This window comes from Saccopteryx bilineata, chromosome 6, assembly GCF_036850765.1.
Source record: "Saccopteryx bilineata isolate mSacBil1 chromosome 6, mSacBil1_pri_phased_curated, whole genome shotgun sequence".
NCBI lineage: Eukaryota > Metazoa > Chordata > Mammalia > Chiroptera > Emballonuridae > Saccopteryx > Saccopteryx bilineata.
Genome location: NC_089495.1, coordinates 99,777,807 through 99,804,968, shown reverse-complemented (window position 1 = coordinate 99,804,968; position 27,162 = coordinate 99,777,807). Strand labels below are relative to the sequence as shown.

The window sequence follows — 27,162 nt, the reverse complement described above, 5'->3', positions numbered from 1 at the left end:
AACTAGAGCTAAATTAAATGATTCACACATGCCACAAGCACACATATTAAGTTGGAAAATAAAAGAATGGGGCAATATTTCCCAGGAAAAGGCTGACAGAAAAGGCAAATAAGGTAAAATCAGTATCAGATAAAAAAAATTGCAAATGCATTAAATGAATCAAGAACAATATTTTATATGACCTTTTAGTTAGGAAGTACAAGCAAATTAACTAAACTGATAAGGTAGGCCAGTTCAGATACAAAATTAACCTGCATAAATTAACAGCTTTTCTACATATAGCAATGACCAATTAGAGAATGCAAAGGATAGAAGATCCAAATCACAGTCACAATAGCAAAGCCAACCAAATACTTCACAAATGAGCAAGCCAGATAAAGAAACAAAAAAACTATAAAATGATATTGAGAACATTATAGAATGTTCAATATCAAAACAAACAAATAAAAAGAAACCAACCCTGAACAAAATTAAAACACACTTCTGAAATGAAATAACTCAATATTGGTAAAGAGGACAATTATTCCTAAATCAGCCTACAAATTCAGTGCAATTCAAATAAAAAACCCAGAATTTGATAAATTTATTCTAAAATTAAAATGTGGGGGTAAGAAAGTATGAGAATAATAAGAAACACTTTAACAAAGATATAAAAATATGCTTTCAAAGTTTAAGAATTAAACAGTTTGGTGTTGGTGCAAAAACTGACAAATTGGTTAGGAGTATAGGACATAGGATCTAGGAACAGATGACTCAATTTCACATGACTTTTGTTTATGATAAAGATGGCATTTCAGTTAGTGGAGAAATGATATTCAAAAAGGTGTTGAGAAAATTGCCTATTCACAAAAGTAAATTAGTAATGGATTAAAAAGCTAATCATAAAATCTAAATATAAAATATTGAAAGAAAATGCAGGATGCTTTTTTTTTTTTTTTTGTATTTTTCTGAAGCTGGAAACGGGGAAGCAGACAGACTCCTGCATGCGCCTGACCAGGATCCACCCAGCACGCCCACCAGGGGGCCATGCTCTGCCTATCTGGGGCATCGTTCTGTCTCGACCAGAGCCACTCTAGTGCCTGGGGCAGAGGCCAAGGAGCCATCCCCAGTGCCCAGGCCATCTTTTGCTCCAATGGAGCCTCAGCTGCGGGAGAGGAAGAGAGAGACAGAGAGGAAGGAGAGGGGGAGGGGTGGAGAAGCAAATGGGCGCCTCTCCTGTGTGCCCTGGCCGGGAATCGAACCCGGGACTTCCGCACACCAGGCCGGCGCTCTACCACCGAGCCAACCCGCCAAGGCCAGGATGCTTTTTTTTACCATGTTGAAATGGAGAGGGCCTTCTTATGTAAGACAGAGAGCAAAAAATCATAATAGAAAACAATGATGGCTCTGACTCCTAAAACCAAAAACAAACAAAACCAAAATTACTCTATGGGAGGAAATGTTTGCAAGGTATAAATACACAAAAGAGTAATGTATATAATATGTAAAGAACTCATAAATCAACAAACAATGTCATAGAAAATTGGACAAGGGTATAAATAGAAGAGATATAAAAGGTCATTATATATATAAAACATATTCAACATTATTAATAAAAGGGAAGTGCTAATTAAAATAAAGGTGTGATGTCAATTTATACCTGTAATAAGATAGGCAAAAATTTTGGCAAATGGAAACTAGTCAGTAACTTCACACAGAAGCTTTTGGCTGCAAGTGGCCCAAAGACATGACACTTACACTGTCTTGAGGAGAGTGAATTTGTGATCTGATGTAACCCAAAGTCAAGAGGTACAGCAGCTCCAGGCGTGGCTCCTTCAGAGGCTCATGATGACACTGGCGACTCAGGTTCTTCCTCCGTCTTTGGTCTGCCAAACTTTATCTTCAGATTTTTCTCTCATAGTGATGAAAGGGTTGAGGTGGTTCCAGATACCACACCTAGTCCTGATAAGGTTCAAAGGAAGTGGAAATCTTTTCTTGTGGCTGTTTTAGGATTGAGGAAAATTCAGAAGTTTCTGCAGGCAGATTTCCCTTTCTGTTTCATTAGCCTACAGCTAGGTCCCCGGCCCATCCCTACATTTATCTTCGGAAAGGAGGTTGTGCTTATCCTCATCATCTGGGGAGTCGCCCACCCCACCGTGACTACTCCAAGGAATGTGCAGGGGAAACTGGAGCTCTCGCCATTGATGGAAGAATGCATGGGCACCGCCTATTGTTATCTTTCAAAATGTAAAATTCGCATGTCCTTTGAATCATCACTTCAGGCATCTACGCTACAGAAATACTGGTGCCTTGCAGAAGAGACGTTTACAAGGCTATTTATCGCAATGATGCTTATCTTAAAAATTAAATACCCTCTAAATATCCATCAATAGTGGAATGGTATATTCATACAATGCAATATGCAGCAGCAGTTTCAAAAATCTTTAAAGCATAAGTGGAAAAAAATTGTTATAAAAATGTTACATTTATGTTACCAACCCACCTATAAGCTATAGCTATTTGCATACAAATGAAAAGAACCTGAAGGATACATGCTTCTCTTCTAAGGAGGAGAGTCAGCTGGCGGAATGTGTAGATTCTTCTATTTTTTGCTTGAAATTTTTTCTTATAATTGTGGCTTAGACAATAAAGACATCTAAATATGTCACTTAATGTACAAAGTCTGGAGGAAGGCATTCCAGAGCATGTGTGGACAGCAAGTTCAGGATACCATCAAGGGCTCTGCTCTTCCTTCCTCTGTTCAGCCCCGTCCGCGTGTCAGCTTGTCGTTCTTCAGTGAATTGCAGGTGTTCCTAAACCACCTCTGGGCACAGTGCCCTCAGCATTTTAGAGTGTTTGTTCCTGGCACCACTAGGCCAAAAGAAATATCTAATATTTCTGTTTATAGTAGGTTAGTTTCACCCAAAGAATTTAATTAGTATATCCTAACAACTTAGTAACTATTTGAAAAAGAAAAGCACACATACATACATTGAAAAAAATAATTATTTTTTATTCAATTGGCGATTAACTATAATTCTTTACAAATGGGATGTGTGTTCCTGATGGGCACTTGTATAGCCAGTATCCGCCATTGTGGCCATTTACATGCAGGTTCGTATTGGATTTGGACAGATGGTAATGAAACAATGGAGCCAAGAACTGGTGGGCCATAATCTTTAATCCTAGCTTGCACCTGGCGGGCAAGTAAAAACACACACTGGGCTCCAAAACCCACTCATTCAGTGCTCACAAAGCTACTGACTTATCTGAGTTTCTTAGAATCAAAGGTTTCTAGCTCACCAGACTTATTCACCTCTGTTCCCCATCTCCTTCCTTCTCTCTGCACAAACTGGCTTTTCCTTCAGCACTCCGCCATCTTGACTGCTTCTCCTGGCCTCCTCCATGTGGCCTTTCTCTGCTCTCCTTTTCTGCTCTCTCCTTTAATGCTAATCTCAGGAACCGAGAGAGAGCAAGCTCTCAGTCTGCCCCACTTATAGTGCAGAAATCAAAACCTTTAATCTAATATACAAAACAGGGAAGTCTCTAATACAAAGTCACTTATCTGAGGCATGATGGGATTGTACCACCCCACATCAAAAAGGGTGGGAAAGGCTTAGTCCTAAAACCAAGCCCCAGGTTACAAGGATCTTGCCTGCCCACAGCCTGCCCCCAACACACATTAATATCACCTGGGCAATGGGCCTCCACGTGGGCAGCACCATCTTTAACAAAGTGAGCATAATATATTTTATCTGCCCAACAGCACTGTACAACATCTCAGACCTCACCACTGCCCTCAATTCCTATTTTAGGTTGCTTTTCACAGTACTTTTTTTCTCTTTTTAATCACAGCAACTGCCAAAGATCTAGCTGCTAGCATCATAAAGACATGATGTCATCCAAAGGAATATAATGCAAACTGATCTTGAACTGCGAACCACCCTGACCTAGTAGTTGGCACAATGTTTGACAGATGTCAGGTATCACTATTCTTAAGTTTCCCTTGAAACTTTAGCCCACGAGGCTCTGTGAGTTCCCTGTGGCACTCCGGGTGCCTCAGCATGCGGTTTGGTAATTGTGATTGTAACATGGTTGCCTCAGCTCTAAGCATACATCTCTACACTATAATGTTCATAGAAGGAAGAAGAAACAGGCTTTCTCATTAGTTCATCTTTCAGAAAATTTCAAGTTTATTGAGATATAATTTCATACTCTTAAATGCACCTATTTTGAGTGGATGGTTAGAAGAGCTTTGATAAATGTGTACAGCTGTATAATCATCACCACTATCAAGATACAGAACATTTTCATCACCCTGGAAAGTTCCTTTGAAGCCCTTCTCACCTACTCCCAGCAATCACTGATCTGCTTTCTCTCAGTCTAGATTAAACTGATCGTTTCTAGATCATCAGAGAAATGATATGTGCAGTATAGACGCTGGTGCTACGGGATGACTTTGAGATTCATGAGGACTGTAGTTCATCCATCTTAACCGATGATGAATATTCCATTGTGTGAATATACCGCAGCACATTTATCCATTTACCTTCCGGCAAACATTTGGGTTGTTTCAAGTTTTGACTGTTAGGGGTGATACTGCTATGAACACTCAGGTGCAAGTCTTGGTGTGCACGTGCATCATTTTTCTCTTGGATTATCTATCTATCTATCTATCTATCTATCATCTTTTTTCAAAAGAGAGTAAAATTATTGCCAGAAATCTTCCAGCAGACTTTCACTGATGTATTACTGGCCAGTCCTGGGTCACCCTCACGCTCCTAGTTTAATTACTAGAAAGAGGAAGGGGGTCACCTTGAAGCAGTCAGTTCACCTCCTTTGGAGCTGAGGGCTGAGATCCTTGCTGGAGCAAGTTCCTTCCCCAAATAAAATTGAAGTCCTACAAACACAGGAAGGAGGGAGGCTTGGCTCTTGGGTATGCAGTCAGCCAGGTCTGCCCCTTTACTTTATCTGCAAGTGTTTTCACTGCACAATATGTAGCAGCCTTATTTACTCATCACAGTGGGAGCCTTTTTTCTGACATAAAGGTGCTTAAGCAGATCTATTGCTGACAGATATTCAACAGTCCTAGAAATAAGGCAAGAAGAGAAAAACGTAAAAAACACCTTGACGGAGAGGAAGAGATTTGCTCTGGGGAATATGATATGAGGGCACGAATGTCACTGGAGAGCTTTTACCAACTGGCTGCCAGATGCGGGCCTGCCCTGGGCTGCGGCACAGCTGGTCTGCCTACAGTAAATCAGATGTGGGAGGCAAGTGCCATCTGGCACAGAAACTTGGCAGAGCCTGGAAAGACAAGTGAACTCATGTGTGAAGTTGTTAGTATTATGGATTCGTGGGAAGGGAGCCTTGGCCCCTGCAGCAGGGTGAGGGCCGCCTTCTCCTGGGGCACTGCTCTAATCCAAATTGCCTGGGCTTCCGCTCCCAGGAGCTTCAGGAGCTCTGGCCCTTTAATCAGCCCTCACTTAGCGCTTCCCCCCTTCCTCACCCTGCCTTCCTTCCCCTTGTCTTCCTTTCCTGAGGTTACCTCCTTACTTGCTAAGCTTCTCAAGGGCAGGAATCATATGTTATCAATAGTAAGTCCTCAAGTAAGAGTGTCGTAGATAGGTTCTTGGAAACAGCAACTTTAAGCAAAGAACGTATGATAAAACCAATTTTACAGTAAGCTAAGTGATATAAACAAGAGTTAAGTTCTTGTGGCATATTTCCAGTCACAAAAACATCACCAGAATTCTAAATAAAAACATTTCGAATATTAAACATTGAAAAAATGTGAGCTATACACACATTTAAGAAAGATTAATAAAAACAAGTGAGATCATGGCTCTTCTAGCCCGCTATTCCAGTCCAGAGTCGTGGGTGGTGGGGGCCTCTCCTGACTGCTCCAGGTGCAGGGCGGGCCTCGCCCTAGATGGACGCCCTTCCATCGCAGGTGCACTCACACCCCCACCCACACTCACCTGACCGGGACAGTGGAGACTCACCCGTTCTCCTCATGTTCACATCTCTGGGATGTGGGCGGAACCCTGAGCACCTGGAGAAACCCACACAGATGTGGGGAGAACGTGCCAACGACACACAGTGGCCCCGGCCTCTAAGTGATTTTTCCTCATCAATGTTAGGCCAAAACAGTGTTATTCAAGGATTGCTGTATTTTGTCTTTCATCCCAGCTCTTAGCTTCTTGCCTTGAATGAAGCAGGTGCTCAACAAGGTGTGAAAATGTCCTTGCCCCAGGTAAAGACAAGAGGGAAGCATTTTGACATCATTGTTTCCACCTTCCACTCTCTGTACCTATTTCTAGATATCTATTGATTAATGACATCAAAGAAGAACCCCAGCAAATAGATCTGCAGTCTGTAAACCTTACCCTAAAATACCCTGTTGGCCCTAACTCTCCATTATCTGCTCTAAGAATCCTAAGCTGAGTAGGAAGACACCTTGGGGGCAAGCAGTTTACAGGTGAGAAGCCCAAGAGTTCAAAGGCTTGATCAAGGCCATATTGCTAGTTGGTGGCAGAAAAAAACAGTTATTTATAACCTGCTTTATTTCTATAAGGACTTAAGACAGTTTTAAAGGATAACTAAGATATAAAACAGCACAATTACAATTAAGAACAAAAGAAGAAAGCAAATAACTGAGAAAGGAGCTGAGAGTGAGGTCAAAATAGAATTACCAAATGACTACCTGGAGGGGGCCAGTCACAAACTTGAAACTGTCTGCACATCTATATGTCAAAATAAAAGAGAAAAACCTGGTCAGACACAGAATCCATGATGTGCATGAAAGAAAAATAGAAGAACATTCATTGTCAGTGCCAGTGTGTGACAGGCATTGCTCATAAAAAGAGTGCCGTGTGTTATAATGAAAATCCTCAACAACTTTCCAGTGGTGCACAGAAAAAGCATCCCTTAGTACTGGACCAGTGGCTGCTGGCAACACAGTGAAACACATCCTGAAAAAAGGCATTTTATTGTGGGTGTAGGAAAGAATTGAAACCAAATCTAGGATCACCAGGAGAGGGGAAAAGCATGTCAAATTACGATGTGATAAAATTTAACTCAGAATTCTGTGGCATTAAGATTGCAAGAATAATTACTGTTCTTAATTAGCCCTCAGAGGGCACTGTGGACCCTAAAGTATTTTCAGAATCATCTAAGAGAAATTTGTAAAAAATTCAATCTGGTTTCCTATTAATTTAGCATTTTGTTAGTTACTGTCATCTGCTCTGGCTGTTATTTCATATATTTGCTCTATTCCTTTCAATTAGATTGCCATTTCTTTGAGGGCTGGGTTCATGTATAGGGAAAGCATCATTTTACTTAACAAATGAAATAGGAATTCTCTAAGAATGACTTTAAAAAGGGACATCTCTGGGCCCTGGCCGGTTGGCTCAGCGGTAGAGCGTCGGCCTGGCGTGCAGGGGAGCCGGGTTTGATTCCCGGCCAGGGCACACAGGAGAGGCGCCCATTTGCTTCTCCACCCCCCCTCCTTCCTCTCTGTCTCTCTCTTCCCCTCCCGCAGCCAAGGCTCCATTGGAGCAAAGATGGCCCGGGCGCTGGGGGTGGCTCCTTGGCCTCTGCCTCAGGTGCTAGAGTGGCTCTGGTCTCAGCAGAGTGACGCCCCGGAGGGGCAGAGCATTGCCTCCTGGTGGGCAGAGCTTCGCCCCTGGTGGGCGTGCCGGGTGGATCCCGGTCAGGTGCATACGGGAGTCTGTCTGACTGTCTCTCCCCGTTTCCAGCTTCAGAAAAATACAAAACAAACAAACAAAAAAAAAGGGACATCTCTGCCTGAGGAGGGGCTGCTGGGGTGTTCAGCTAATTCCTCTGCGCTCTTGGCTAATTTATATTGCTTCCACCACAGAAAAGGGGGAGGGTACTGCTTTTTCCAAGAACACCATCCCTTTATGCCAGTCACTTAATATCCCATAGTACATTTGAGACTAATTCTGAATATTAAATAAGAACTTATAAAAGGCTTGGGGATAATAAGAGGAAAATAATTACAGGGCATAACCTGAAACTATAGAATCTAATTTACAACCATTACCAACATCAACACCAACACGTGCTAACAGTATAATGTAGAGATTAGGAGCCCAGATTCTAGAGTCACACCCCAGTTCTACCATTTGTAACTGTTTAACCTGGAGAAGGTCACATAACCTCTCTGTGTCTCATTTTCCTCCACAATGTTACTTATGTCATAGAGGTGTTATGAAGATTAAATGAACACTTATCACAGTGTCTGAACATAGGAAATATATATAGGCTATTAATTTTATAATGAAGTACTCTTTATAAGTCAGATATTTTATATATAGATTGTATATAAGATTGAGTTTAAAGCCCTGGCTGTCTGGCTCAGTGGTAAAGCATTGGCCCAGCATGTGGAAGTCTCTGGTTTGATTCCCGGTCAGGGTATACAGGAGAAGCGCCCATCTGCTTCTCCACCCCTCCTCCTCTCCTTTCTTTCTATTTCTCTCTTCTCTTCCTGCAGCCAAGGCTCCATTGGAGCGAAGTTGACCCGGGCACTGAGGATGGCTCCCTGGACTCTGCTTCAGGCGCTGGAGTGGCTCTGGTCGCAGAGGAGCAATGCCCTAGATGGGCAGAGCATCGCCCCCTAGTGGGCTGGCTGGGTGGATCCCGGTCCTGTACATGCAAAAGTCTGTCTGACTGCCTCTCTGCTTCTCACTTCAGAAAAATACAAAAAACAAACTCACAAAAGAAAAAAAGATTGAGTTTAATATTCACATAATGCTCTAATTCAGTGGTTCTAAAATTTTGTGGTCTGAGGACTTTTTTGTGACAGAGACAGAGAGAGAGACAGAGAGAGGGACAGACAGGGACAGACAAAGAAGAAGGGAGAGAGATGAGAAGCATCAAGTCTTCATTACAGCACCATAGTTATTCATTGATTGCTTTCTCATATGTGCCTTGACTAGGGGCTACAGCAGAGCAAGTGACCCCTTGCTTAAGCCAGCGACCTTGGGCTCAAGCCAGTGACCTTGGGCTTCAAGCCAGCAACCTTTGGGCTCAAGCCAGTGACCATGGGTCACGTCTGTGAGCACACACGCTCAAGCCAGTGACCCCGTGCTCAAGCAGGTGAGCCCATGCTCAAGCCAGCAACCTTGGGGTTTCAAACCTGGGTCCTTTGTACCCCAGTCTGACACTCTATCCACTGTATGACTGCCTGGTCAGGTCAAGGACCTCTTTATGCTCTTGAAAATTATTGAGAACCCCAAAGAACTTATTTTACTTTCATTTATTTCTATTATTTCTATTTTATTTTTGTTTATTCTTTTTTTTAAACTTTATTGGGGTGACACTGGTTAACATAATTATAAAGGTTTCAGGTGCCTAATTCTGCAACACATCTTTGTATACCTTATTGTGTGCTCACCCCCCGCCAAAATGAAGTCTTCATCCATCACCATTTATCTCCCCTATACCCTTCTTCACCTCCTCCTGCCCCTGGCAATCTCTACACTGTAAAGCTTTTAAAAATATAGGTCATACTTATATAAATGTACTGCATAAAAAATTAAAACAGAAATTAAAAATATTACTTAATTTAAAATAATGATAAAAATTTAAAAACAATAAAATTAATAGGTATTAATAAAATAACATAATTATAAAAATAATTATATTTTCAAAACAAAAAAATTATGAGAAAGGGTCATTGTATTACATTTTTATAAATTTCTTTCATGTCTGGCTTAATAGTAGATAATTAGATTCCCAAATTGCTACTGTTTCAAACTGTAGCAATGTGTTATTCTGGCTGAAGTATATGAAGAAACTCTGGCCCCACGCGGATAAGTCATTGGAAAAGAAAGAGTATTTCACTAGCACTTATCATGTAACTGTGATCCTCTTTGCCACTACACCAGAACTCTATGAGTGGTTATTTCTTGAAGGCTAGCTGCAACATGGAATCTGAAAGCATGTCAATGCTATTAATCACTTGGAAATTAGTGATTCTCTGAGTTATGCAGATCATCTAAATTTTGAAACATTGACATTTGTTAATAACACTACCAACCTCATTTAAAAAAGTTTTTAAAGTAATGGATAGCTATCAAGCTCACAGGTTTTCTAAAACACTAACTTTAGCTTGAAAATAAAAATTTATTGTTGAAATAAGCACTATCAATTGCTTCCCTTGATCAAAGTGACAGCCTCACTTTGGTCATTTTTGAGAAGTCTGCCAACCACCCAAGTCTGAATAATCATAGTTTGTTTGCCTATCATTTCTTCAAGTTAAAATGGTGTTCCATGAAAATGTAGCTAGTTCAACTTGCAACTTAATCACACTAGAACTTTTTCTTGAGACAACCATCATACGTCTTTTTGAAGTAAAAATGTTCTATAAGTACTTACTTTTGTCCCATAGAATATTAAAAAAGACATATACTTAATGGTCAAAATTTAAAAGAAGTAGTAATTGTGATTGCTTCCTCAAGGTCATTCTTTTTCTAAAAATGATTGATTGATTGATTTTAGAGAAAGAGAAAGAGAGAGAGAGAGAGAGAGAGAGAGAGAGAAACACTGATTTGTTGTTCTACTTATTTATGATTCATTGGTTGATTCTTATATGTGCCTTGACTGGGGATCAAACCCACAGCCTTGGCATATCAGGATGACATTCTAACCAACAAAGCTACCTGGCCAGGGCTTCAAAGTCATTCTTAAGGACATTTTTTTCTGCAAGTGCAAGGAATACAGTGGTGCCCCTGTCCTGCTTTATGCTAATGTATCAGTATTTGCACCAACCACACTAGACTGGGTGTGAGCATCATTAAGACAACATTTATAAAGAGTTGTCAGAGGAGTTGGTTCACCCTTAGCTCTCTGAGCCCCCAGAGAGCCTGGGCTGCTCTCAAGACCATACACACCGACTGCCCTGGGTAGTTCTCTCTCCTCGCCATGCCCTTCACATCAGCTGTGAGTGATGTTGCTGACTCGGAGGTAGTTCCTGCAGGAGAGACAGGCTGCCAGAAGCACTCATTATCCATGTGTCCCAGACCCTCATGTGCTGCTCTCTGACCAAGAAATTCATATATTCATATCTTTAGGTCTGTAATTATGGTCACCACTCCTGTGTTGATCTTTATCTTGCCCAAAGCAGTGCTCAGCTGGGGATAAGAAGTGTGGATGAGGGCAAGGTGGCCTGGTGATAATATTGTGGGATAAAGACCCATGGGAGCCTCGGGTGTCCTAATAAATAGTGGTCCTCAAAGCTGTGTTCTGGTTGAACAAATATAAAATAACAAACCCTTGTGTGCCCCACCAACCAGAACTGACAGATGTTAATGTTCTGTCATAGTTATTGTAGATCTATTTAAGTATAAAAAAATAAAACATTGCAATCAAGATTTAAGTCCCCTAAGCTTAAAACCTTTAAGTATTTATTTCACTTTTATTTTGAAGAATGGCAGTGAGGAAAGGGCAGAAAAGGGTGATTGCCCTTACTCCTCCCAGCAGCTTAGCTCTCTCCAAAATCACCAGCCCCATTCAGCAAACACAAAGCGATACAATTAGAGGGCAGATGCTCCTAGAACGCAGTTCAGCAGATGAGCTCCTCCACCCCACCCCAGGTCACCCATCCTACTGTGTCTGCCAAACGCGTGCAGGACTCTTTTTGAGAGGCATTTTGGAAACCATATTTTTCTGGATCTAGTTGCATTCATGGGGATTTTTTCCCCCCAGAAAGAGAGTCAGAGAGAGGGATAGATAGGGACAGACAGACAGGAACAGAGAGAGATGAGAAGCATCAATCACTAGTTTTTCATTGCAACACCTTAGTTGTTCATTGATTGCTTTCTCATATGTGCCTTGACTGTGGGTCTACAGCAGACTGGGTAACCCCTTGCTCGAGCCAGCGACCTTGGGTCCAAGCTGGTGAGCTTTGCTCAAGCCAGATGAGTCTGTGCTCAAGCTGGCGACCTTGGGGTCTCAAACCTGGGTCCTCCGCATCCCAGTCCGATGCTCTATCCACTGCGCCACCGCCTGGTCAGGCATTCATGGGGATTTTGATGGTCCTTATGAACTGGTTGTCTGTACACCACCCAGACCTGTTTGTTCCTTCTTGTCTGGCTGGGGTTCCATGAGCATTGGCTCCATGAATGACTTACTCAAGCAAATTGGCAGTTGTCTGTGCCCACAGTCAGGAGTAAGAGACAGCACAAACAACCCAATCTTGCTCTTCTTTTTGCCCTTATAGCTCCACAGCTACAGTATGTCAGATTGCCTGATGATTTGTTTTTTAGCTGCATCCAAAACGAACGCCTTTAGTGTAGGAATTTCTGTTATGCCACTCAGCAGATGGCAAGAGCAACGGGCATCTCTGATTAGCAAAGCTGAAGAGCGGAAATGAAGTATTCTAGAACATGGGTCTGGGAGTGAATGCAGGAGGTTGGCCAAAACAGTCCCAGTGAGTCAATTCTTAAATGATTTTAAATGAACTTAAGTCTGGAGACTTATGTTGAATGAATATCTCCATTTAATAAGCAATAAAAAGAGGGCTGAGGTGGTAGGTTAGAAAAAGAAAGGCCTGGGAAAACACCTGCTTCCGATAATCTTTTTCTCTCAGTTTCCCTCTCCATGAAATGAGGCCACTTTATTATAATCTGCTCTCAGAGGGCTGTCACCGTGAGCAGTGTATTTTAGAAAGTGCCTTGGAAAAACACCTTACAGCAAATCAAAGGCAATTTTCACAAGGAGAAGAGTTGGGCTTTATACCATAAAAGGAGAAAATAACAGACCTGCTCTCCCAGATCAGCTAAGCACCCAACCAAGACAGCAGGAATTATTATGGCTCTTTTCAGAAAACTGGAAGGAACTGAGGTGCTCTTATAAACCAACTGGAACAAAAGCTGAAGTGCTAAACCTTCTATCATTTAGAGCAAGATGAGTCCTAAGAGTGCCTGCAGTGCGGAAGGAAGGGCAAACCAGGAATCTGCATAATGTCATCAACTAATAAGCTTGGAAAGAAACTTGAAGGCTGCACGATCCACCTGCCGGCCAAGAGCCCCTGACCTCCTCATTCTGTCAGCTGAGGATCTTGTCTTTGCTTGAAAGGGTCCAGTGACAGGGAATTACCACATCTGGATGTAGCTCATCTCAGTTTTGAGAATCTTGCCTCATTATAGATGTTTTATCAAAGCTCCTCTATGAAACATTATAGCATTGTGTCAACTTCATCTCCTAATCCTTCCTGTCTGGATATGTCCTAATTGGTCCACGTTTCTGACAAGGCGCACCACTCAGACTGGTGCATGGCACTCCAGAGGGAGCCTAGCCATCTGTGAGCAGCATAGAACTGCTGTCAGCAGGCTTCTCCATGCTCCTTTGGCACCCTCCTGAGCCTCTCCCCTGTGTTGTATGGTAGCAGATGGGGGAAAGGAGGGGAGGATGAAAACAGGGAACATGCCGTTGATAATGCCTTGGTAGATGAGACAAGGCCCTGCCTTTTATCTCTAGCCTGCACACTCACCAGTTTTCTTCCTCTCTACTGCAGGTGTTATGTTTTCTCTTTTATGTGTGCCAAGCATAGGATTAAACTTTCTGGAGACGCTGGTGGCAGATTATATTCTACAGTTGAAATACTCCTGGGTGATATCTGACAGAATCCCAGTAGGTCAGAAGGTATGTCTTGGGTCAACACTGTATATTCTCCACCGTGCAGTAGTTCTCAAAGGGTGGTCCTTGGACCAGCAGCAGCATTACCATTACCTGGGAACTTGTGAGAAATGCAAATGATAGGATCTTACCCCAAACCTATTGTTTCAGAACCTTCTGGGCCGAGACCCAGCATTATGTGTTTTATATTTATTTATTTATTTATTTATTTATTTATTTATTTATTTATTTATTTTTCTCTTCTTTTCCAAGTGAGAGGAGGGGAGATAGAGAGGCAGACTTTTTCATGCACTCCAACCGGTTTCCACCCAGCAGCAACTTCTGTCTGGGGCCGATGCTCTGCACATCTGGGGCCATGCTCACAACCGAGCTATTTTTAGTGCCTGAGGCAGAGGCTCCTCGGAGCCATCCTCAGTGCCTGGGGCCCATGCACTCAAATCAATTGAGCCATGGCTGTGGGAGAAGAGAGAGAAAGAGAGGAGGGGGAAGGATGGATAAGTAGCTTCTCCTATGTGTCTTGACTGGGAATTGAACCCAGGACATCCACATGCCAGGCCAATGCTCTACTACTGAGCCAACTGGTCAGGGTGCACTTTGTTTTAACAAGCCCTCCAGGTAATTCTGATTTAAAAACCACAACTAGAGTAACTGCTGTTGGTGCCCCTCCCACAAGTACACATGGAGCCTATGTGTGCCTTCTTCTCTACCATGAGTCCTGACTGCTGAAGGCTCAGGATGGCTCCCTTCTCGGGAGAATTGCCCTCAGCCTAACAGGAAGCCCATGCGCTATGTATGAACTTCTCCTCTTTCCAGAGGGCAGGGACTGATAAGGGGAAACAAAAGTCTGCTACCAATTTGTGCTCTAGAGCTCAGGCGGGGTCAGACTGAAACTAAAACCATCTTGTTGAGTTTTCTTCCCCTGCCCTTTTCTACTGTCCTCTCTCCCCTTCCGAGAGCACTTCCTCAGTAAGTGCTTCTAGAAAAATCCCCATCTCAGGATGGGCTTCTTAGGAACTTTGACTTAAGATAATCACCAAAAGTTAAGTGAGGAATTGAAGGATTTATTTATAAAGACACTTTAGAGTTCCATATGGGTACCTGAAAATATCTAGATAATTATGCAGACTGTGATTTTTATTAGCTTTTGTATGTAGGCACCACCTGAAAGTTGCCCCACCACGTGTGTGGGGAGGAGTACCAGGACAAAGAAGTGACATTGAATTCCACTAGCATAGGGGGATGCTGACCCAGTCCTTAGCATTCCTGCAGCACTTTGACGTCTTCACTAGTTCATCTCAGACCTCAGTGAGGCTAATTATTGAGGGCTTTTGGCAGATAAGCAGAATGAATCACAGTGAGGTTAAGTATAGGTGAAAGTCAGTTGCTGAATAATATTGAGATTTCATCCCTCCCCACTCACCCAATACCTCCAATAGCCCAGTTCTTTCTCTGATGATTTAGTGACATTCACTGGAAGCAAATCTTCACCCCTCAACAGTGACTTTCCTAGAACTGATAGGAAGAAAATTTGGCAAACTAGACAAAGTCTAGTGATGGAAGACTAATATCCAATATTTAGCATAGAAAACAATTTGATGCTTTCATAAACGTAATGGTTTGTTGTGGTTAAAGAACACAAATGAAGGTTTGACAATTATTTGGATTATTTAGGCCATGTGGCTTCAGATACCAAAATAGACTAGACCATATCAAATCTCTAGATAATCAATAAACAACTCAAGTGAAGCAACTATGAGTTGATGCTTCTTATTTCCTTCCTCCCCTCATCTCTCCCTTCCTGTCTCTCTCTCTCTCTAAAAATAAACAAATAAATAAATAAATAAATAAAACCTATAGCTATATGGTGCCCACAGACTTCTGCAAATATCTCAAGTTGGGTCTTAAAAGATGCTGTTACATTGAGATTGGAAGATGAGGAGGGCTTTACTTTTAAAGATAAGGTGACTTATTTATGGTCTTGGCCGATGCTACTTCTGCATCCTCCAAGCACTGCTGAAGCCATTAGACTAGCTGGGGTGGATGAAAATCTATTGGTCTGGTTTGATTTGGAGGCATATCCAGCACAGACCTGCTATGGGAAGGTGTGTTGGCTTGTAGATGCAGAGTCTCTTGGATATGGTGTGTAACCATGACCTTTTGTGTTTAGCTCAGTGAGTCATTCCATTCAGCAAGTGCTTTTATTGAATTGTTATTACCAGCCAGTGTACCAGGTGCTAGGGACAGAGAGATGAAGGACACAGGCAGTCCTTGGTTTCCTGGGTCAGCGTGGGGGATAGATAAATGGAACAACAATTACCCTCAGTTTGGCAAGTGCTAAGGAAACACAGCAGGTGCATTCTGCCCTGCCTTGCTGGTGGCTGGAAGAGGGGGTAAGTGATTCTTCAACAGTTTTGAAAGATAAGAAGAAAGGGCCAAATAAGAGAGAGTGTGGGAAAGGGAGAGAGTGAGAGGCAATAGAATGTCATTCTAGGCAGAAGGATCAGGATGGAGAGGTGAAACACAAGTAGATCTTTCTGGCTGAAGTGCCAGGTGTGTGTGTGAGTCAGAGAGTTGGGGGGAGGAAGAGCAACAGCAGAACCAAGGAGGGAAACAGGGCTGAAGAAAGAAGGATCTGGGGTGTCCTGGACAGCACTGCAGACCTTGTCGTAAAGGCAATAAGAGTCACGAGGGTATTAATCAGAAGAGTGACAAAATCAGATGTTTTAAAAAGGTCTTTATGGCAGCAGTGTAGAGGATGATGGAATGGTGACTGCGGGGAGGGCCGATAGTAGATTTTGCTGGAACCCAGGAAAAAAGCGATGAAAATTTGAATAAGGCAGTATGCTTTATTCTGTATCAGATAGCTCTTCAATTTAATGACAGTCCCTCCTAATATCAACTGTGTGACATATGGCAAGTTACCTTACCTCTCCAAGCCTCACTCTCCCTTATAGAAGTTAGTTTACTGAGTACTTATCTGGTAAGGTTGTGAGAATTAATTGAGAACACTTGGTGCAGGGCCTGCAATGCAGTAATCACTAAACAACTATGTCCTTATTTATATTCTTTTGCAGCCATCCTGATTTGGAGTGTCCCCCTAAAACCAGGCCAGGAAACAAAGACTTGGGGGCAGGGGATCCCAGGAAGGACAGCAGGAACAGTGAGATAGGGAAGGAGGAAAGCCAATGAAGGTGGTGTGGAGGGGACTGCTGCACTGGGCAGCTGGGGACTGGGTTCACGTGGGACACTCGGGGGATGGAAACTGTCCCTGCAAGGGATGGGAAAATCGGAGTATTTATGCACTAGCGCCTGTCCCTAATTGGCTGAAGGATGGATCTTCAGGTCTTAAATCCTCAGTATTTCCAGACAGCTCTGTGCACAGACTGAACAAGCTTCTGTGGCCTCAACTCTGGTGGCCTCAACCCATGTCCTCAGCAAGTCACAAGCAGCAGAGACAGATGCTTGTGATGGAGTCTGTTCCTGTGCTCTGGGAAGTATCCATTGCAGTCAAGGTGAACTCAGTGGTTGGCAGTGGGGACTCAGGCAGAGCATCATACCCTGTGGTGGGATTCAGTTGGTTCACACTGGTTCAGCAGAACCGATACCTAATTTTTTGTTGAGTTTGGCAAACCAGTTGTTAAAATGGCACTTGTAATCAGGTTCTCTCAAAGGTGGGCACCTGGGCAGCTGCCCAATGCGGAAATCACAAATTTACATTCCTTATTCTTTTGTATCGTTCAACTGCACAACAGCGTATTCTAAGCGCCCGTAGTAATGTTCATTCGGTCCGTAGGTGAAAAAGTTGCAAGTGGGACGCCAACCAAGAGGCAATACGGAAGTATCTTAAATAACAGTTTTATTGTTTTTGGTCAGGTATTATTTAATATTTTTTCATTAATATTTTAAAACTCTTTCTTATAGCAATATCATTTTGTGTCTCTCTTCTATTGTTATTTAAATATTAAATGCATGAAATAATAAGCTACCTTTCGGTATATCATTCCTTTTATACTTAAAATGGTCATTAGGGCAGAGAACTGGTTGTTAAATTATTTGAATCCCACCACTGATCATACCTGCTAGGACGGAGTGAAGAGACAGTTAAACAGTATGTGGCAAATGGACCTTGATGAGTGGAAGTAAGAAATATGCTGAAGTCTTAAAATGAGTTTTGTATTTGAGTTTGGTCTAAGCACAGCAGTCCCATTCATTGACTTTAAAATAATCGCCAGAGTGGTAGTTTCGGGAGTGAGGATGGCAGAGAAGGAAGGGTGAGTTTTGGCTTGGACATGTTGAATTAATTCAAGGTACCTGTGATATTACCAAGTGTCATATGAGGTTGGCAAATGAAATTTCCCTAATTCAGTTAAATTATGCAGGCTTCACTTTGACACAGATTCCTTCAACAAGTTTTGTGGGGGCCAATCCTGTACACTGATAACGAGTGAAGATTTCTGTCCCCCAGCTCCAAAAGCATGTTTAATCTGGGGCTTTCAAACTTCCTGTTGTCTCTTTCTACCTACTGTTCACTTATTAGGTGAATCTGAATCAGTGGGTGAATTGCGTTGTAGATAATTTCCCTCTGAAGAAAGGGAGCAGTAAATACTCTCTTGAGTTATTGCAGAGCTGTTGAAAACTAAACAGCATTTTCAAAACCCTTCTGAGTTGTTGCAAAGCGCAGTGCCCCATAGAGTATTGTATTACTTTACTTTACTTTACTTTTTGAAAGCTTTAGTTTGCTTTCAAACTTACAGCATTTCAATTATTCTGTGTTACTAAATTCAGTACTAAAGTGAATATGTATATTTACTAAAATGGAATTTTAGATGATAAAAGCTAATATTTGCTAGTGAGATAAGCCAGATATTTAGCTAATTATGCCATGGAACTCATCTTAATTTTAAATATATCATATATATATACATATATATATAGTATATATATTTTTTCTTTCCATGTGCATATATATTTATACTTGGAGACATACATCCTGTTTTTGGTCTATTTTAGAATGCATTTTTCAATAGATGTTGAAACCACTTACATTTTTATTTTTTGAAGTGGTTTCTTTGATGGATATTTTATATTAGGAAGCATAAGATATCCAAGTCACTGGGGCCAGACATAAAAATGTGAAATAGGTAAAGCCTGGCTTTGGCTTTATCTTTCAAGGTGAACTTTCACTTCCCCAACGGCTTTTCCATGTTGCAGCGCTCACAGCCAAGATGCCCAAGGGTTGTAGGTGTCTAGCTCCAAAGAGATATTTGTGGTGGTACCATCACAATTGTTAGAGCTGGTGAGTTTGCTTGTGATGTTCACTCTAACTATACTTGTTTGTAGAGTGTTGACTACACATAAATGAAAGTGGAAGAAGTAAAGAGAACAAACCAGTGTCAGAACAAGGCCAGACATCCTGTGTGTTTCCTCTTCCTTAAGTGGGCGGGGCTGTCTGGGCAGTTACTATAAAGACAGGCTCCAAAGGAAGGCAAGGAAAAAGGAATATAGAGTGTGGTTATTACTGTAGGCCAGGCATTGTTCTAAATATTCTGCATATATAAATCTCATTTAATTTAATAAAGCGACGTATATATGTGTATACGCACATATCTATATCTATATCTATATATTTTTTTTTTAGTGGGAGGAGGGGAGACAGTGAGACAGACTCCTGCATGCACCCAGACTGAGATCCACCCAGCAACTCTTCATGCTGGAATCAACCAAGCTATTTTTAGCACCTGAGGCTGATAAGCTGGGACCAACTGAATTATCCCCAGTGCCTGGACCAACTGGGCCACTGCTGCGGGAGGGGAAGAGGGAGAGGAGTGGGAGAAGGTGGGGGTGAGAAGCAGATGGTCACGTCTCTTGTGTGCCTTGACCAGGAATCAAAACTGGGACATCATATGCCAGGCTGATGCTCTATCCATTGGTTGGCCAGGGTGCAATATATTTTCTAAAAATGTGCTTGAGAATAAATATTTTTGGAGAAAAGCAGAAAGCCTTTTTTATATAGCTTCTGTTTCTTTGAGGGTTCCTGCTGCTGACACATAGAGATCCTCACACTCTTCTTTATTTCAAAAAAAAATTTTTTTTAAGGACTGAATTGAGTATTCTATATTTTTTAAGTGCCAAAAAAAAAAGGTCTTTTACTGGTCATTTCTCTAAGAGGAAAAATATGACAATGAAGTCATAGAGGATTTGCAAACCAAAATTTTTTTGGAATAATGAAATAGTTTCACAGTACAAAATGAAATAATGACAATGACATTATTTTACTTTTGAAGGACAAAAGCAGGCAAAGACCTTCAGAGATTAGATGCTTTTAGATTACACTGTGGGATTATTCATTCATCATTTGACAGGACTGCTCAAGAATAAAGCTTTAGGTGTAAGAATGGGACGTTTGCTCCCTTTGGGCCTGGTCATCATGGTTCTGGAACTGTCTGATAACCTGGTCACATCCAACACTTTCAGAACATGAGGTCTGGGCAGTCTGAGCATGTTAAGTGCAAGTTCAGCTGAGTTGCCTATAGAAACCACCGAACTTTGCATAGGCCGTGGGTGGCGAAGCACTTGTGTGTGCCCACCCTGCTGTTCAGCTTGGAGCCACCACTGGTTTCAATTATAACTTCAACAGGCAGCTTTGAGGGCTTCTTGATTCATTAAAGTGTCTCACACTTTATAATTAGTAATAAAAGAACACAGGCACTTTATAAATACAAAGGGCTAAACAATAATTAGGCAGTAAAGGCAATGCACTGGGACCATTCCACCCAATACTTTGCTTCTTTCAAGTTAAATTTTTTGTTGTTGTTGCTTCATTTTACTTTCTTGCCTTGAATAATTGAGTTTAAATTTCATCTTGGCCACTTGTTTGCTGTGTGACTTTGGGCATTTTATCTAACGTCACTGTGCTCATTTTTTAACTTGTGAAATGGAGATGATAGTTTTCATATCATGAGGACAGACTGAAAGTTAAATGAGGTAATTCAAGCAGAATGTTTGTAATGAGCTTCACTGGTATAAAAGCTTGTTCAGTAAATGTCAGCTCTTATTGTCATTTAAATTTCAAGTGAAATGAATGCATAAAGAATAAGGCATAGGTCCTTAAAATCTTCCACTGTATACATTTCAAACATAACGAATAGATTGATAATTACCTCCCCCACATACACACATACCCATGCTAGCATTAATGATCAATATTTTATCAATTTTATATCATATAGCAAATTCCAAGCAGCATGTCATTCCATCCATAAATTTGAATGTCTTTTTGATACTAACATCCCTAATACGCTAAGAGCTCCTTGGGATGTCTTCTTAACCTTGAACTTCAGCTCCTAGGAGTTACTATGGTTAGTAAAAGCTCTACTGATGTTTAATTAGCGAGTGAACGGCCCAAACAGCTTTCCTTGACTTTATGGTAGATGCTTCATAAATATTTGTTGAGTGAATAAGGTAGGGTAGGAATTTATGTTTATGGAGAAGCACATTTTACAAAATCAGCAAATATTTGTAAAGCTTTGATGAGGCTTTCCAATACTTAAATCCCACAGGTTTAATATTGCCATGAACATTAATAATGCCCAAATAATTAGCCCTTCTAAGGTTTAATTCTGGTACTCAAATTATTTGTAAATGTCTGACTATAGGCAACTTCATGAAAAGCAATTAGCAGACTCTTCAAACACATGACAACTCCTTTATTACTGTGCTTATAAGTGACACGGTTTACAGAAAACCAAACGTAATTAAATAACATTGAATTTGAAATCTACCACAGACTCAAGATATACAAGTTATACATGGCAAGCAAAACTTCTCAAACACTAGGTTGTTTCAGGTAAAAGATAAGTTTCCATTATGTAATTCCAACATGTTTTGTTTTTCGTCTTACAGACATTTCCTTTGGCAATAACTTCCACCTTAGCTTTTATTATATAAAAATATAACAAAATTTCATTATATACAAACATTACATTACACAATGTACAGTTAAAAACACTAAGAAAATGGCAAGCTGCAAGTGAAATTAAAGTTAATAGCATGATAAAAAAAATTAAATACGGCACACATTTCATAAAAATTACATTAACTACATTTTTGTTTGCAAATACCAAACAGTACCAACGTAATTGGAAAAAGCTTCCAACAACTTCATTTTAAGGCACATCTTGCATATTTATATATATACAACACTGAAACTGGTCAATAACTTAGGGGCTTCTCAGAGTGAGCTGTATATGTGTGAAGACATGCAGCATGGGGTTTACACATTCTCACTAGCTTCCTTCTTTGGGGACTGGTACCTCCCAGGGGGGGACTGATAAAGGGGTACCCCAATCTCCTGCAAGTCTGGGAGCCTCCCTGGACGGGGAGGGGAGAGCAGAGTGACTGTCCTGTCATAGTCTCTGTGCAGCACTTTCTCATAGACGCTCTGCAGCCCCACTGTCTTGGGCAGCTGGGCCTGGTAGTAATTATCTCTGCGCAGAGGATCCCGAGGCAGCGATGTGCTCTTACAGAAAGTTGACATCTGAGCTGGTGGGTGAGTGGAGGGCTGAGTGTTGGGCCCTCCACATGACGGGCTCCAGCAGCGGTCAGAGTGGCCCAGGATCTTACACTCAGCTGTGCATGCCCACAGTCCTAACACAAAAGATAAAGGGAGAGAGCATGATTTTTACTGAGACCGGTAGGCTTCCATCTTCAGAATGTCAGACTGGGTCAGGGTGGCTGAAGACGAAAACCTTTATGAAGATGAATGCTAGTGAGTCAACATTTGAAAACATTGCTTCCTGTAAAGCCACCTAACTCCAAGTTGGCTTAGCTTCTTCTGCTGGGGGAGAGAGGGAGAGAGAGAGAGAGAGAGAGACAGATAACTAGCATCACCCTTGCTTCTGGGTGTGCTGGCTGTGCTTAATTCAAGTTGTGGAGCTGTCTCAATCTTTCGTATTAAACTTCATTGTATGAGGCCTGCCAGGATCCAGAAATCCAGGACTTTAAAAAGTGGGGAAGAGGGAGTAGGTTTGGGAACAAACATTGAGAGGAGGGAAGAAATGGCAAAAGGAGAGGGAGGGGAGGAATCCTGAACTTCGCAGGAAAGAAGAGTACTCACCACTCTGCATGTGGTTGATGAGATCCTTTTTCAGAGCGTCCCCGCTGATGTCAGAATCGCTGTCGTTGAAATCACTGTCCCCTTTGCCGCTATCTTTGCCGCTGAACTTCTCCGCTTCTCGGCCAGAGATGGTGTTGAAGGAATGTCCTTTCCAGACCGCCACAGGGGGCGCTGGCTCCTTTCTGAAGCCAGGGGAGGCACCGTAGGGCTGCAGCAGGGAATGGGGGAAACGGGGGTGAGGGTTGGACAAAAACCAAACCAAACCAAACCAAACAAAACACAAAACACACGTGCGACTGGTTAGGCATCTATTGCGCACACCCATCCAGACCCCTCCAGTCTCTTCCCCCAGCTTGTCCCCGGAGCACGGGGGCGCGCTTAGCCGAAGGAAGGCCTCACCTCGGGGTGCGCGCCGCGGAGCCGCTGCTGCCCCTCGAAGTGACAGGAGCTTTCCCCGGTGGCGCTGCCGCCCTCGGAGCCCAGCACTTCGGCCGCCGCGACCGCGGGCGGGGGCGCATCGGCCGCGGGGCTGCCAAAGGGCGCTTTGCCGCTGCCAGGGAAGGTGAGCACGTCGAACATGTTGGGCCTGGGCCCGGCTCCCCGGGTGGCCTCTTCCGGGGAGCCAGGAGCCGAGGCGCCGCCGCCCGCCGCCCCGGGCCGCTCTTCCCGGCGGGGCCCCCCTTTGCGCACCTCCTTCCTGCGGCGATTGCAGGTGGTGGCGATGGCGATGATGGCGGCCAGCAGCAGCGTGCAGCTCCCCGCCAGCACGATGATGACGATCAGCGGCGTATCCCATTGTAGCGCCGGCCCAGACGCCGCGAGCCGCGAGCCGGGAGGGCGAGAGCGCTCTGGGCTCCGGGCACTGGCGGGCGCCACGGACCCACGCCCGCCGCCTGCTGTCACCACGAAGCTGACTGTGGCAGTGGTGGAGAGCGGGGGACTGCCGCCGTCGGATATGACCAGCAGCGCCGGGAACACGCGGCCCGCCGGCTCTTGCGAGAGATCTCCGGTGAGCACGATCTCCCCCGTGCGGCGGCTGATGGCGAAGAGTTCCCGCGGCTCCTGCAGCAGGAGGTCGAATGCAAGCTCCCCGTTAGCACCCTCGTCAGCGTCTCGGGCCTGCACGCGCGCCACGGTCATGTCCCTTGCAGTGCGCTTGGAGACTGCCACTTCCAGAGAGCCGTTGGCTGTCGCCGGGTGCACCAAGACCGGCGCGTGGTCGTTCTGGTCCAGCACCCGCACTTGCACCACGGCGCTGCTGGAGAGCTGAGGGGAGCCGCCGTCGCTGGCCTGGATGCGCACGTCAAGTTGGCGCAGCGTCTCATAGTCGAAGCTGCGCAGCGCGTAGATGGCCCCGGTGGCAGGGTCCACTGAGACGTAGGTGGACACGGCGCCTCCAGCGCGGCCCACCTCGGCCTCCAACAGTCGGTAGGTGACCTGGCCGTTACGGCCCAGGTCAGGGTCCCGTGCGGCCACCGTGGCCAAGTAGGCACCGGGTGGGTTGTTCTCTCGCACTGACACCTCGTAGACCCGCTGCGTGAAGAGCGGCGCATTGTCGTTCTCGTCACCCACACGCACCGTGTAGGGCCGCACGGTGCGTAGCGGGGGCGCCCCGCGGTCCTCGGCCACTAGCGTCAGGTTGTACTCTGCGATGCGTTCGCGGTCCAAGGATGCGGCGGTCACCACCAGGTAGCTGCCGGCGTAGGCCGGCTGTAGCCGAAAGTGCTCGTGCCCGTAGAGGGCGCAGCGCACCTGCCCATTAGGGCCCGAGTCCCTGTCCGAGGTGCTGACCAGAGCCACCAGGCTCTCCCGCGCAGCCCCCTCTGGCACCAGCGAGACGGCACCGGCCTCTGGCGTCCTGGATCCGGTCGACGAGGTCGTGTCTGTCCCTTCCAGAGCAGCGGCGGCGGCAGCGGCGGCGGCGAAGGGCGAAGAGGCAGACGCGCTGGGGGCGGCCAGCGGGGTGATGGCGATGTCCGGTGCATTATCATTGACGTCGCGGATGCGCACGATGACCTTGCAGGTGGCAGAACGAGGACCCGGGCCACGATCCTGCGCCCGCACGTCCAGCTCGTAGGTGTCCTGGCGTTCGTAGTCCACGGGTCCAGCAAGGGTGAGGCGTCCCGAGCGCGGGTCAAGGCGAAAGAGCCGGCGTGCCTCGGCAGGAGTACGGGGGCCGAAGGAGAACACCACGTCTCCGTTGGGGCCCTCGTCGGGGTCGGTCGCGTCCAGGTCGAGCAGCAGCGAGCCCACGGGCGCATCCTCTGCCAACTCCACTTCGGCCACCGCGCCCTGCGGGAAGGCCGGGCTGTGGTCGTTGGCGTCCAGCACACGCACGCTGAGGGCTGCCGTAGCGGAGCGCGGCGGGCGGCCGCCGTCCTGGGCCACCAGCTCCAGGCTGTAGGCGGCCTGGCTTTCGCGGTCCAGCTCTTGCAGCAGCACCAGGTCGGCACACTGGGCACCGTCTGCGCGCGTCTGCAGTTCCACTCGGAAGGGGCTGTGCGGGTCGGCCAGGCGTACTCTCTGCAGCCCGTTGGCACCCACGTCCTCGTCCACCGGCACCTCTAAGGGGATGCGCGTGCCCACGACCGCGCCCTCGGACACCTCCACGGGGATCTGGGTTCGGGGGAAGCGTGGCGCGTGGTCGTTGACGTCCCTCACCTCCACCTCCACGTGCACCAGCCGGAACTGCTCCTGAGAGAAGCTGACCACGTCGAAGGCCAACACGCACTGTGGGGCCTGGCCACACAGCCGCTCCCGGTCCAGGCCCGCGTCCCCGACGGTCAGCTGCCCGTCACCCTCGCGTACCCGCAGCAGCGAGCTGTTGAACTGTTTCATCAGGCGGAAGCTTGTGTCTCCGGACACTTTCATATGTAAGTCCTCAGCCAGGGTCCCAATGACCGTGCCGGGGGCGTCCTCCTCAAAGGTGCTGTATCGCACTGTCTTGCTCTGGGCCACTGAGAGCACCCAGCAGAGGCTGAAGAGCTGCAAAGGTAAAAGGCTAGGGCTACCCCCGCGCCTTACAGCACTCATGCCGTCAGCCCAAGTGCTATTCCAAAATGCTGAAGAAAAGGTTTCTCTCTGGTTTGCAGGCTCGGGCGTGAGTCCCAGGCTCCTCGGAGCACGCTCTTCGCGAGCCAGGTGCGGAAGAAGTCTGCCGGCAGCAGCTCCGCAGCTCCGGCGGGCTCTAAGAACGCGCGGCGGACCCGCCCTCTCCCTGCACCGCCCTCTCCCACTTCCTGGCTGGTGCTGCGCCGCCGCGCTCCGCCTCGGCTTTTATAGCCGCGGATATGCAAACCACCCGAGCCAGCCAGCCAATGGCGACCTTATCCTTGCGCCGCTCCTAAGCCAGCCTCTGACAATCCCTTTAATGTGTGGAAAGGCTTGGAGCGGAAAACAAGAAAGGAATATTAGGGAATCTTCCTTTGTTTCTTTAACTCCTTTTTCTTTTCCTTTCCTGCATGTGGGGGAGTTGGCACAGGTTTTGTTTATTGTGCTCCCTGGTGCCTGCTGCTTGATCTAAGAGCAAGCACGCTAGGACTTCTCCCCTGTGGCGCAAGCCCGCTCCCCTCCTCTGCCTTTTGCATCTCGAAGGGCTTCCAGGCTCTCGCAGCCCCCTCCCTCTCCACAGACTTGCTTCGCCCGGTGAGGCTCTCTCGTCCTCTCTCCCAGATTCCTACAGCGTCCTGAATAGAGCCTCTCGATTAAGGAGCCCAAAGGAGAAGGGAAAATTGATTTTATTCAAATTTGTGTACACAATTGTGTTTTGCTCGTGTGAGGCCTGGTTATCAGAGTTGCCACTTCCCTTTCAGTAAAGAACCTTGCGATGTGTTAGTATGCATGTCACTGTCCAAATGGCTTTCTTAAGCCCTGGGCGCTAGCAGGCAAGGAAAAAAGTTCTAAATAGGATTTAGCATAAGCTTGAGGAGATTTGGAAAGGTTTCAAAGATCAGACTGTATCAAAGGCTTATGAAGCCCTCGTTAGCTGTGGAAATAGAATGGCGTGGCAGGCGATCCCATTGGAGGCCCCGATGTCTGTATTATTTCACTGTGACAAGCTAAGGGGAGAGAAAGCTGAACAGTTTCGAACAGTAGAGTTGGGCTAACTTGAATATAATGAGCAAACGCCACATGTATCCATTATGTTCCTCTATTCATCCTCAATCACTGCCGTAACTCTCTGGCTAAACTGTGATGGGCGCTGAATTCCACACAGTACACGGCTCCTATTAAACTGCATTTAGCAAACTTTCCCTCCTGATGCCTTGTTCCGCCTATTTAGAGGATTTTCTTTCTGTTCTAATAGGGCCGCTCTGGGAAGCAACACTCATCCCGTTCCAGAAGAACAAAATCACAGCATGACGCTGAAACCTGGCACGAACCTGGGGAAACATAACCATCTG

At 45.1% G+C, this 27,162-nt stretch overlaps 1 protein-coding gene across 2 annotated transcripts; it reads right to left on the bottom strand.

Annotated features, from left to right (window-relative positions):
- Positions 1-21,354: 21,354 nt before the first annotated feature.
- On the bottom strand, positions 21,355-25,987 carry PCDH8 (protocadherin 8). 2 transcript variants are annotated; one of them, XM_066237059.1, is made up of 3 exons: positions 23,159-25,987; positions 22,760-22,967; positions 21,355-22,290 (listed from the first exon to the last, which is right to left on the bottom strand). In XM_066237059.1, exons 1-3 carry the CDS (start codon positions 25,790-25,792, stop codon positions 21,917-21,919), a joined length of 3,216 nt encoding a protein of 1,071 aa, XP_066093156.1. In that variant the 5' UTR covers positions 25,793-25,987; the 3' UTR covers positions 21,355-21,916. The 2 variants fall into 2 exon arrangements, with proteins under 2 accessions (XP_066093156.1, XP_066093157.1); XM_066237060.1 differs by having other exon boundaries at positions 23,450-25,987.
- Between the last annotated feature and the right edge of the window lie 1,175 nt (positions 25,988-27,162).